The sequence below is a fragment of the Gorilla gorilla genome, chromosome 4, assembly GCF_029281585.2.
Source record: "Gorilla gorilla gorilla isolate KB3781 chromosome 4, NHGRI_mGorGor1-v2.1_pri, whole genome shotgun sequence".
Classification (NCBI taxonomy): domain Eukaryota; kingdom Metazoa; phylum Chordata; class Mammalia; order Primates; family Hominidae; genus Gorilla; species Gorilla gorilla.
This window is the reverse complement of record NC_073228.2, coordinates 55,388,662-55,401,385: the sequence shown is the minus strand read 5'-3', so window position 1 is coordinate 55,401,385 and position 12,724 is coordinate 55,388,662. Positions and strand designations below refer to the sequence as shown.

Genomic DNA, 12,724 nt, shown 5'->3' with positions numbered 1-12,724 from the left:
TGTATATGTACACAAAATATTCAAATAATTAAAAATTCACAACCCCTATGGAATGCTAACTAGTAGCCACGGGAAAAATAAAGCACGGAAAATATCCTCATATATCCAGTACCTCTTCTATCTCAAGCATGTCCAGACAAAGATTAAATTACACACTAAGCCATAAAAATTTTAAAGGCAAAACATCCCACCAAAAAAAGAAAAGTGCTTATTAATGGCCATTCAAGCAGTGGGGTGAAACGGGCTGACACAATGCACAGTATGGAAATAAGTAACCTTGGCTACGGTTTCCAAGGACACGGGGCTCCTGGCTGACAAGAAGAGCTGAGGTGAAGCTGAATGCAGCGTTGAGCCATTTTAATAAATGTTTATAAAGAAAAGCAGCACAACCATGTACCACACTCCTTGGATCCCTATTGGTGGCATCTAATTAAACATTTCAAGTATTCAAGAGATATGAAAGGTAGTGAATACTTTTCATAGCAAAGGCTTATTTTCTGTTGACATCTGCTGAATTTTCCTGTGGCACCTCCCAAGGAGTGACTAAGCCTACCGTCCTTGGTAAGGAAAATGGGGATTATACTAAGGAATTTTATCTGAGGCATTCTGGAATTTCTCAGGAATAGAAACCAGCCCAGCTACCAAGTGAGCTTTTTAAAATGTTGATACTGGGCCACTGTGACATGACAGGCATCTATACAGCATTTCAAAAAAATGTTTCAGCAATACAAATTCAAACTGGGAAACTTTTTATTTTATTCTTTTAAGAGACAGTGTCTCGCTCTGTCATCACCTACGCTGTCACGTGCAGCCTCAAACTCCTGGACTCATGTGATCTCCCGCCTCAGCTTACCTAGTAGCTGGGACCACAAATGTCCACAGATGCACTCCACCTGCCCGGCTAATTATTTTTTGTATAATTGGCTGGGGTCTTACCATCATGCCCAGGGCTGGTCTCTAACTCCTGGGAAACATTCTTATTGCAAAGGTAGATTCTGCTGTCATGGTTCTGTTATGAAATTTAGGCCAGGCGCAGTGGCTCACGCCTGTAATCCCGGTACTTTGGGAGGCTGAGGCGGGCGGATCGCCTGAGGTCCGGAGTTCAAGCCTGGCCAACATGGAGAAACCTTGCCTCTACTAAAAATACAAAATTAGCTGGGCGTGGTGGTGCACGCCTGTTATCCCAGCTACTCACGAGGCTGAGGCAGGAGAATCGCTTGAACCCGGGAGGCGGAGGTTGCACTGAGCTGAGATTGTGCCATTGCACTCAAGCCTGGGCAACAAGAGTGAAACTCCATCTCAAAAAAAATGAAAGAATTTTTAAGGCCAATTAGCAGCCTGCTTGCATTCCAGCTCCATGTGGAAGTGGTGCTGTCCAGGATGGAAGCGCTGAGGCCTCAGGAAAAGCCTGCCAAAAGCTGTCCCACTTGTGTTGTTAGAAACACCCCACTAGCCTTGTGGTGGGCAAAAGCTCCAAAGGTGCCCATTCAGAGTGAGCTGCCTCAGTCAGGAATGGCCAGAGACGGTATCATCGGGAGCGAGTGAGAAAAGCCTTTCTCTCCTCGGTGCCTCTCTGTGCATTCGGGCACGCAGAAGGTCAAGCAGAAGCCTCAGCAACAGCTGTTTAATGAAAATGTTCCACACCTTTCTTGGAGAACATGGAAAAGCTGTAAGATGGAGCAAGATAGAATTTGTCCTGAGAGGGGAAAATAAATTATGTAAAAGCAGCAATTATATAGACAAGACCAACTTTTTCAGTTTAAAAATAAAAGTCTAGGTCAGAGGGCCTAAACCACACAAAGTAAAGCGTACGAGACTGAAAAATCTCTTCATAAAGCGCATAATCAACAATTCAGAGAGACGTGTGCCCTAGATTGGTAGTTCTTCCCAGGAATAACATAGCTCTTAGCCACCTGGGTTTTTTCCCCTAATTTTATGCATTCACATTAAATGGCAAAGACAATTCCCTACTCCAGGAAGCATGAGCCTTTTCCATCTAAAATTCAGTACTGTTTCTGGACAATTTTCTTCTACTTCTTCTAAGTCATGTATCTATCCCATAAATATACATCTTTATACTTTACACTAGGCCGAGAGCTCCACATTTTCACCCTGAATTAATTTTCAGGTTTTTCTCACAGATACTGCAAAGTCAGGCAGTGTTGGTCCCTATGCAGTCATCTTTGGAAATTTGGAGAGAGGCCACTGCAAAGAGATTTCATTCCACTGCCTTTCCAAATCTTGTCTGAGAAAACTCCATGGTCACAGTCTTTGCATGCGGCAGAACAGGTTTGCAGCGAAGGCTCCTGGGGGGAAGGATATTATCCTAATACACAGGATTTGGGCCTCTGTCAAAATGAGCGTTCTTCACAGCTGCAGAGTGCCCAGGCATGTTTTGGGAAAAAGTCTTGAGAGTGGACAGAAGTGAAGGAAAGGAGTAGAGAACTGGTTCAGTTGTGACAACCAAGTGGGTAAAATCTGCCCTCACCTGCCTGCTACTGTCCAGGGGAGACGGGCAGAATCTTCTCCACAAAAAGCAGAACATCAGTTTAATCGCAATTTCCTCTTTTTATTCATTTCAGACATTAACAAACTAAATGCAGATAAATGCATTCTACTTCACAGGACAGTAAGTGTCCTAGATAAAAACAAGCACTGGCTCCAAGCAGTCGCCCATTCTAGTCCCGCAACGGTAATCTATTTTTCTTCAAATGTCAGTTCTTCACAGTTTCAATACTGCAGCAGCAAGTTCTTCCTTAGATCAAGAAAGCCGTGGTCCGTATTTCAGAAAATCTTAAGTAGAGATAAGTGAGCAAGCTTCTGGTGCCACGTGCAGTTTGGGTGGGACAATTTTACCTGAAGTCCTGCAGACTGGCCGTGGGGATGACGGGGGCCCCGTCCCTTGCGGTGTTCTTCATATCGATTCAGGGAAGCGAACTGTGCAGTGCTCGCATTCTATTTATTGGTCCCTGTCACCCCGTGGGGTGTCACAGAAAAAAAAAAAAAGTCAATGCTTCACAGAGGAGTTGTTCAGAGCAGGTCAGGCAGGACGAGGCCAGGAGGCTTTGGTTCGACACAGTTGATCCAGAAGTTGGCACAGCTGGCGTGATACTGGTGCCCTCCATAGGCCAGCTTGAAACTGTCTGTTTCTGAGTTGAATGCCTGCCAGAAATAAACAGAGATGTGGGGCAAGTCAGGCTTTTTCTGCATCTCAGAGCTTTTCAGCAACCAACATGTACATCTCTCCAGGTCACAGAGGCTGAGGCCAAAATGGCACACACACAAAAGCTGAGCGGATAGCTACAGGAATTCAAGAGAGAAGGTTTTTTACTGCTAATTAAAGGTATAAAATTGTTACCACTAAACCTAGTTTCAGCAAAAGGTGGCCAAATCTTCCATGGAAAAGGCAGACAGAGGTTATGGGGTGGAGGGGGGGAATCATGATAAGGGGAACTGAAGTAGCCAAGGGCTGTGGATAGCTTTCATCCCTCACTGTGCTGAAGGAAGCCCTCCTCCTAAGGACGGCATCTGACTACAGCATGCAATCCTTTACACTCCTGTAGCTGACCACAAGCCTATCATGACAAAAAATTACAAGAGAGTTAGAGAACGAGAGAGTTAGAAAACGAGAGAGTCAGAGAACGACAGATAACAACTCTTAGGGTCTAATGGCATTGACCCTAATGCCTAATGAATCTACATTATCAAAAAGTCCAAACAGGTATAGAGTTAAAAAAAAATGCCTCGAAATGAATGGGCATTAAACACATAAGAATTATTTCCAGATGAACAGGCTTATCAGTAAGCTACAGTCAGCCATGGAAAAGTAGAGTCCAAACCTCAACCACTTCCTGGGGTTAGTTTTCTAATATGCACTGCAAATAAACAAAACTCTAAAACTCAATTTGCTGCTTGTCTGTTAAAATGGCTAAATGGCTACATCCTGAAGCTCTTTGATCTCCATCTGTGTGTCACTACAACTTCCAGGCTTCCAGAAGTTGCTCATTCTGTCACCCCATTCATCACAGAGAAAAATAACTGCAACACCAGAAGCCAATTATGTGAAACAAGCATGCAAATAAGACAGAAGTGGACCCACACAGACACATTAGGAGACTCCATCAAACATTATGGGAACAAAACTGACTCAGTGAAGGATTCATGATTGGAACAGTTCAGGATGGCAATGGATAGAATCATCCAATTTGCCCTCCACACTCAAAATGGAGACGCTAAGATAAGGTGTAACTGGTTCATACTTTTTTAGGATGTTCTTCTGCAGGCTTCTCTTCTTTCTGAAATAACGTTGAAACCACAGGTCAACAACATTCCCAGAACAGGACCTCTTGCCTCCAAACACATCTTTACAGGTTCACCCTTTTCCCCTGACCTCCCCACTATGCACAGGGTGCTGCAGGCATGAGAGCCGCGTCCATTCCCTCCACAGCTCCCCCGCCGTCCTCTCAAGGGAATGTGTCTGCTCCTACCATCAGCTTTTGGGACTTGAGAAAATCCCCACCTCTGGTCACAAACTTTGCAGTAAAGTGGGCCAGATGAGGTTGTCCAGAGTCATGTTAGGGAAGCCGTTTGCTGTCTGCAAGGAGGCTGCGTGACTTACCCGGCTCCTCGAGTCCACATTCAAGAGGCACACTCCACAGGCAAGCTCCTGAGCATTTTTAATCCCAGGCCGTAACATACAGGAGGAAAAATCCAGTGAGTTTTCATCTGGCTGTGAGGATGACAAGACAAATGGGTAAGAAGTCCAGCAAGTCCACACACTGTTCACTTCACTCCCTCATCACTCACCCCCAGCAGGCCTAGCGGCAAGTTAAGTACTCTAAACACCACCACTACAAGAATTTAACTTCCCACACATCCACTGGGAACCTGCCATGGTTCCAGGTGCTAGGAAGGCCGGCACCAGTACAACACGCCCTCTGACCTCTGAGAACTCAGTCTCAGGTGGGCACCAGGGGAGCCCGTGCAGTGCCATGAGTGCTGGGTGTGCTTACTTGGGGGAAGTCCTGAGTGCCAGGGCACAAGGGAGCAGCAGTTAGCCCAACTCGAGGAGGATGGGGCCTGAAGCCAGAGACTGCTTCCTAGAACTTTTTCTTTTCTTTTCTTTTCTTTTTTTTTTTTGAGACAGAGTCTTACTCTGTCACCCAGGCTGGAGTGCAATGGTGTGATCTCAGCTCACGGCAACCTCTGCCTCCCGGGTTCAAGCGATTCTCCTGCCTCAGCCTTCTGAGTAGCTGGGATTACAGGCGCGCCACCACGTCTGGTTAATTTTGTATTTTTAGTAGAGACAGGGCTTCACCACGTTGGTCAGGCTGGTCTTGAACTCCTGATTGCAGGTGATCCACCCGCCTCAGCCTCCCAAAGTGGTGGGATTACAGGCATAAGCCATCGTGCCTGGCCTGCTTCCTAGAACTTAGAATCACCTTGGCTGAGTGTAGATGGGAGCTGCTAGGTGAGGGGGACAGGAGGGTTGGGTGAGGTAGGGGAGGGAAGGATATTCTATGCAGAACAAGCAGCACAGGCAAAGGCCTCTGAGCTAAAGATGGGGTGTGGGAAGGAATCTAGAGGGTGGGGGCAGAGCCCAGGAAAAGAGGAGATGAAGCCGTAGCACGAGGACTCCAAGGAAGATAAGGAGCATCCTGGAAGCCACTAAGGGTTCCAACTGGATCACGACAGGCCCAGGTTCGTATTACTGACAGATCCCTCTCGCTACAGTATAGGCAATGAATTGGGGGTGGCAGTCCTCAGGGCACAGGCCTCAGCCAGAAGTCTGCTGTAGCAGTCCTGGAGACAGATACCGATGGTCAGAATGAAGGCAGCGGCAGTGGGGAATGGAGAGAAATGGGCATGTGAAAGAGCTGCCAAGGCAGGAGAATAAGCAGGCCTGGGTGACCTGCTGGATGGGAGAAGTTGGGGGACCTGGGCAGCTGAGAGGATTCACCATAATAAGACACGTGAGAGAAGGACCAGGTTTGAGGATGGAAGCTGAGGAGAAGAGTTCAGTTTGGTCCAAGCTGAGCTGGAGCTGCCTGTGGGACAGCGAAGGCCACATGCTATATAAGCAGGTGGTTGGATACACACACAGGCCTTCTGCTTGTGGAGAGGTCTGAAAGTCACCAGCTAAAGACCATAAATAGAACAACAGCTAATACGCCCTTACTTTGCCAAGCACTATACTAAGCTCTTTATATGCATTATCTAATTCACTACACACACACACACACACACACACACACAATGGTTAAAAGGGTAGGTCTCAATCTTGGAAAGCTGTCCAGTCACTCTGTCGCTCAGGCTGGAGTACAGTGGCGTGATCACAGCTCACTGCAGCCTTGACTTCCTGGGCTCAAGAGATCCTCAGCCTCTCAAATAGCTGGGGCCACACGTGCATGCCACCACGCCCAGCTAATTTTTTGATTTTTTGTAAAGATGATTATCTCCCTATGTTGCCCAGGCTGATCCTGAACTCCTGGGCTCAAGTGATCCTCCCAAAGTGGTGGGTTTACAGGCATGAGCCACTGTGCCCGGCCCCGCAGCACACTTTTATTTTTATTTATTTATTTTGAGACAGGGTCTCACTCTGTCGCCCAGGCTGGAGTGTGGTGGTGTCATCTTGGCTCACCGCAGCCTCCGCCTCCTGGGCTCAAGCAATCCTCCCGCCTCAGCCTCCTGAGTAGCTGGGACTACAGGTGTGCACCACCATGCCCAGCTAACACATTTTTTTTTTTTTTTGAGGTGGAGTCTTGCTCTGTAGCCCAGGCTGGAGTGCAGTGGCGCAATCTCGGCTCACTGCAAGCTCCGCCTCCTGGGTTCAAGGGATTCTTCTGCCTCAGCCTCCCAAGTAGCTGGGACTATAGGCGTGCACCACCACACCTGGCTAATTTTTGTATTTTTAGTAGAGACGGGGTTTCACCATATTGGCCAGGCTGGTCTTGAACTCCTAACCTTGTGATCTGTCCACCTTGGCCTCCCAAAGTGCTGGGATTACAGGTGTGAGCCACCGTACCTGGCCACACACTTTTAAGTTTAATCTGCACTAATAACATTTTCTCCATCACTTTTTAGCACTGAGGACATCCCTCAGTCCTGACCGAACAGGGACAGTTGGTTGCCCTGTGATAGACATAAATAACCCTGAAAGCTAGACAAGAGTAAAATTTAAGAACTAGAATGTTTTAAGTATTTATTACCACTATTTTTAATATAATATACGTAACTGCAAGTTTATATCATTTGTGTTTTGTCTTGCTTTTGAGATAGAATCTCACTCTGTCACCAAGGGTGGAGTGCAGGGGCATGTGTGATCATGGCTCACTGCAGCCTCAAACTCTTGGGATCAAGCAATCCTTTTGCCTCAGCCTCCTGAGTAGCTGGGACTAACACCTGGCTACTTTTTATTTTTAGTAGAGATGAGGTCTCGCTATGTTGCCCAGGCTGGTCTAGAACTTCTGGCCTCAAGCGGTCCTCCCACCTCAGCCTCCCAAAGTGTTGGGATTAGAGGCGTGAGCCACTGCACCCAGTCTTCATTTAATTTTTGGTAGTAACGGTGTTTAACACCTGGCTCATAAAACGCCTGAACATTTAACAATCCACTCTTGCAAGCCAGTAAGAACTGGATCTAACACGCTAGTGCGACAGAATGGAATCTCAGGTGGGAGCCTAGAAGTTGAGGAGTTCCTCTCAGAGGGCTCATCCTCACTCTAACGCAGGAGGTGAGATCATCAGCTGTGTCTGAAATAGCAGTAGCCTTGCGAGCTCCAAGCAGCAAACTCTGGTGGTGTGATTGTCTCCACCAGCACACAGTGGGTCAAGGTGAGGGGAGAAGGTGGATGGCTGCACTGATTCCAGTTGGGTTTGGTCTAATGAGTATGACTGAAGGGAGTGAGGAGGGATGCCCCATGCACCGTGGAGAGTAAGGAGGTGAGAAAAGAAGTGAAGACAGAAGAGGGCTGATAGGAACACAGTAAAAGAGACAACATCCTGTCTTGAGAACCAAAAACAAGAGCAGTGCCAGTGAAGAGTGAGACAACGGGAGGGTCGCCAATCTGGACTCAGGAAGTTCGATGTCGGGGTTCGAGATTGCACAGGCGCTGCACAGTGTTTGCTAACACAGCCCATCGTGGTGATGCCAGTGGGTGGCTGAAGTGCAGGGGAAGCAAGGGCTCTGTGGGCCAGGCAGTCAAGCATCTGGGAGCCTGGCATGGCAGTTGGTTTGTCTTCATGGATACTGAGGTGACCCAGGATGATGGCAAATTCCTGCCAAATTAACAGCTACATTTCCCATAGTTCTTCCAGTCTGAACCACTGAGGAGTTTCCACGTCGTTTTTGAGCAACAAAGCAAAATTATATGATCCGTATTTTTCCTCACCAGGAAAAAAAAAGATTTCTCCTTATAAAAATGTGTAGATTATGTATGATGTTCCCTGTTCCTTTCTAATTTGAAATAATCAACCGTGAACTAGCTCCACAAATCTGTCTTAAACACATTTGAGCTAGATCCACTGAGATGACAGCAGGGGAAGGAAGAACACACGGTTTTCAAAGAAGAAAAGGTGAGGTGTATGTTTCAACTGTGTGCAAAAGGACTCTGGTGTAGGTGATCAAAGTAAACTTACATGGCCTTAGCCAAGTCATAGGATATTTTTTCTTTTCTCTCTCTTCTTTTGTAGTGCAACCGTGGTCACTCTGGTCAAATGTGGAAGACGCTGGTGCTAACACTTGTTTGTTCTGCAGTCAGTCATCTGTAAAATGGTAACTATTTCACTTGCCCTACACCTCTCTCCCATTTCTATATATCTCAGATGGACATAAAACATGCTCTGGAAGTGAAAAGTAGTCTATATGATTATCACAATTATTCACTTTGACGAACTCTTAGCAAGCTTTTAAAAGAGGTTAAAACATAGTATCACCTCTGTAATCCACATTATAGATAGTCAACATGTTACTGAATCAGGGCTATTTGAGAAATAATTAGAATCTGGGAAAACTCTGAATCCTGAAATCAATCAAATTAATAGAAGCCCCTTAATATCTGTTTACCAAAGGCATAAGGAAAGCAAATGAAAAGATCATACTGTAATCGCCAGTGAAAACCATAAGGCTCTGCATAAATGACCCTGTGATCAAATTACTCTTTCAGCTGACAAAATTAACCTTCTTAAGTATACATGTATAAACAGGGTGTTTATTGTAGTGTAATAGTAACAGTTTGGCACCAATCATATAAGATAACAGTTTGGCTGTCATCATATAAGAAGGTATGCCCTCTACAAGTCACCTTAAATTGATCATCTCCTTATTTGGCAAGTATTTCATGCATTTAGTTAAGATTTAAAAAAATATACATATTATATATGGCCTACTGACACTGATAAGTCCCAATGTCAGACTGAGATATATAATCCTGAATCTTTAGCCTACAATAAACTGCTACAATGGTGTCCAGGAAGATCCTTATTAAGGAAGAAGAGTTTGGTAGTAATTAGTGTTCTTCACCAATAATCTTTCTCCTTTTTATGGAATGGTAGGATGGGCCTTCCCTGCCCCTTTTTCAATCAGGCATTGGCCTGTAACTTGCCACAGTCAATAACTAAGCAAAAGTCACACGTAAGCCAGGAGTATGGTGGCTCACACCTGTAACCCCAGCACTTTGGGAGGCCGAGGTGGGCGGATCACCTGAGGTCAGGAGTTCAAGACCAGCCTGGCCAACATGGCAAAGCCCCGTCTCTACTAAAAATACAAAAAAATGCCGGGAGCAGTGGCTCACACCTGTAATCTCAGCACTTTGGGAGGCCAAGGCGGGCGGATCACAAGGTCAGGCTTTGGAGACCAGCCTGGCCAACATGGTGAAACCCCGTCCCTACTAAAAATACAAAAATTAGCCAGGTGTGGTGGCGCTTGCCTGTAATCCCAGCTATTCAGGAGGCTGAGGCAGGAGAATTGCTTGAACCCGGGAGGTGGAGGTTGAAGTGAGCCAAGATCGCGCCATTGCACTCCACCCTGGGCGACAGAGCGAGACTCCGTCTCAAAAACAAAACAAAACAATTAGCCGGACGTGGTGGCGGGTGCCTGTAATCCCAGCTATTTGGGAGGCTGAGGTAGGAGAATAGCTTGAACCCAAGAGATGGAGGCTGCAGTGAGCTGAGATTGCACCACTGCACTCCAGCCTGGGCAACAGAGGAAGATGCCATCTCAAAAAAAAAAAACAGTGTGTCACCTCTGGGAGGAAGCCTTTAAGACCAATGTGCTATTTCTCATGTTTCCTTGACACTCCCACGGTGACCAGCTATGTTCCACATGGTGGAGGCTCTGTCAACCTGGGTCCCTGGGTAAGGACATGGCACAGAGCCCCCCACCAACTTGAGATGGACACATAGCCTGAGCAAGAAATAAAGCTTTGCTTTTGCTAAGATAGAAGAAACTATTTGTTACTGAGGCATAACCTAGTCTAATTTGACTGATACAAAGGGTGATCTAGACACAGGTTCCATAGGCAATTATAAAGTTTTGGTATTTGCTTGGTTACAATGTCTTGTATAATCTTTCCTATTGCTGCTGTAACAAAGCACAAACTTAATGGCTTAAAACAACATAAATGTATCCTCTTACAGTTGTGGATTTCAGAAGTCTAAAATGGGTGAGCAGGACTGCATTCCTTCTGGGAGTTCTAGGGGAAAATCTGTTTCCTTGCCTTTTCTAGCTTCTAGGGACGGCCTCTACATTCCCTGACTTGTGGTCCCATCTTCAAAGCCAGCAGGTAGCATCTGCCACTCTCTTCTTCTCTCTGCTTCTGTTGTCACATCACTTTTTCTCACTCTTCCCCTCCTACCTTCCCCTTCTAAGGATCCATGTGATGACACTGGGGTCACCTGGATAATCCAGGATACCTTCCCCAAAGAAAGGCCTTTAGCTTAATCCCATTTGCAAAGGTAACATATTGACAAGTTCCCGGGACATGGGTAGCTTTGAGGGGGCCATCATTCTGTCTACCACAGCTGCCTTCTGTCAACTGAGGACAGCCATGCAGAGACATAGTAAAGATCCTGTCTCTAAAACATTGTGCAGACTGGCAAGACGACAAAAATGCTATCACCATTGAAAATAAACTGTTCTCCTGATATGTCACAGCAATAGGAAATAAGGACTCTGAAATTCACTGGTCAATTTCACATTGAAAGGAAGTAGTAAAAAATTCATGTTTCACTGAGGTGAACAGTGGAATCAGAGAGCCTGTGTGATTGCCAATTGACTAAAATTCAGGCGAATAACAACCTTTTCTCTTCTCTTAGATTTTATATGGCAAAAATCGATTAATTTCCCAGGACAGAATTCTCTGTTTGTTCCAAACCTACTGAACTTCAACCCACTTCACAAGATAAAACCTTAGATGACAAGTCACTTGGGAGCCAATCTCAGAGTGCATCACATCTCACTAAACCAGGTGAGTTTCACCTCTTGAGAAAGAAGCAGGTCTTTAGTCTGTGCCCGGAGGAGACATGCTTCTACCACAAGAGGGAGTCTTAGTCCATGGATAAAGAGTATCAAAGAGAAAGAGAGCATAAAGCTTTGCCAGTACAGTCAGCCCTCGGTATCCATGGGTTCCACATCTGTGGGTTCAACCAACCTCAGATCAAAAATATTCGGAGGAAAAAATAGAAAAAAACAAAAATGATACAAATAAAAAAATCCAATACATATAATAACTATTTACACAGCATTTACATTGTATTAGGTGTTATAAGTAATCTAGAGATTCTTTAAAATACACAGGAGGATGTGCATAGGTTATATGCAAATCCTATGCCATTTCTTATCAGGAACTTGAACGTCTGCAGATTTTTATATCCAGAAATGGGGGATGTCCTGGAACCAATTCCCCCCCATGGATAGGGGAATGACCGTGTCATTTCCAGCTTAAATAAACATCAAGGAGCCACAATTTGGAGTTTAAGACTGTGTACCCTGCCTTCCTTAGCCCAAGCATGACTACTGTGATGCCACACTACATTCGGTGACTTTCACTGGAGAAAGTGATGCAGCTGTCTTCCGATAGGAACAGCCTCACAGAGTCTTCATGGGAAGAAATAAGTCATTTTCAGTAACTTAAAAGCTGGAAGTAACATAGAGTAGGAAGAAGAATGGATTCTGAAATGATACGGATTCAAATCACAGACTTGTCAGTTTCAGTCAAGTTTCATCTTCTCAAAGCCCTAATTTCTTCACCTGTAAAACTGAAAATTATACGTCTAGAATATAATCTAGCTTCTAGAGACGGCCTCTGCACTTCTTGGCTCGTGGTCCTATCTCAAAGCCAGCAGGTAGCATCTGCCACTCTCTTCTTCTGTCTACTTCTGTTGTCACATCACTTCCTCCCACTCTTCCCCTCCTACCTTCCCCTTATAAGGACTCATCATGTGATTACATGGGGTTACCAGGATTAAATTAGAATGAATGTAAAGCATATAGCACAAGGATCGGCAGGCCCTAGGTGCAAAATATTAATAAATGGTAACCAGTAGTAGTAGTAGTAATAATAGTAATAGTAATAGTAGTAGTATGGAATCAAAGGGCCTCACTGTGGCAATATAGTTCATTTAGGAAGTCATTTACCTGAAATGAAGCAATAGTGTTAAGCATTAAAAGCTTCCCATAAAACCTCAATCATGCCTCTTTCTAATAATGATTTCTCCACTTTGAGCGTCT

The 12,724-nt window shown here is 45.3% G+C and overlaps 1 protein-coding gene across 50 annotated transcripts in view; it reads right to left on the bottom strand.

The window, feature by feature from the left end:
- Positions 1-2,548: 2,548 nt before the first annotated feature.
- Positions 2,549-12,724, bottom strand: part of SYNRG (synergin gamma) — a 90,105-nt gene continuing 79,929 nt past the window's right edge. For 29 of the 50 annotated variants that reach the window (XM_055388362.2, XM_055388365.2, XM_055388368.2 and 26 more), the window contains 3 exons: positions 4,619-4,729; positions 4,260-4,295; positions 2,549-3,162 (listed from right to left, as the gene is read on the bottom strand). In XM_055388362.2, the coding sequence (XP_055244337.2) occupies positions 3,031-3,162; positions 4,260-4,295; positions 4,619-4,729 (279 nt within the window). In that variant the 3' untranslated portion in view covers positions 2,549-3,030. The remainder of the gene's footprint in view (positions 3,163-4,259; positions 4,296-4,618; positions 4,730-12,724) is intronic. The other 21 variants (XM_063706490.1, XM_019028075.4, XM_055388370.2 and 18 more) reach the window with 1 other exon arrangement.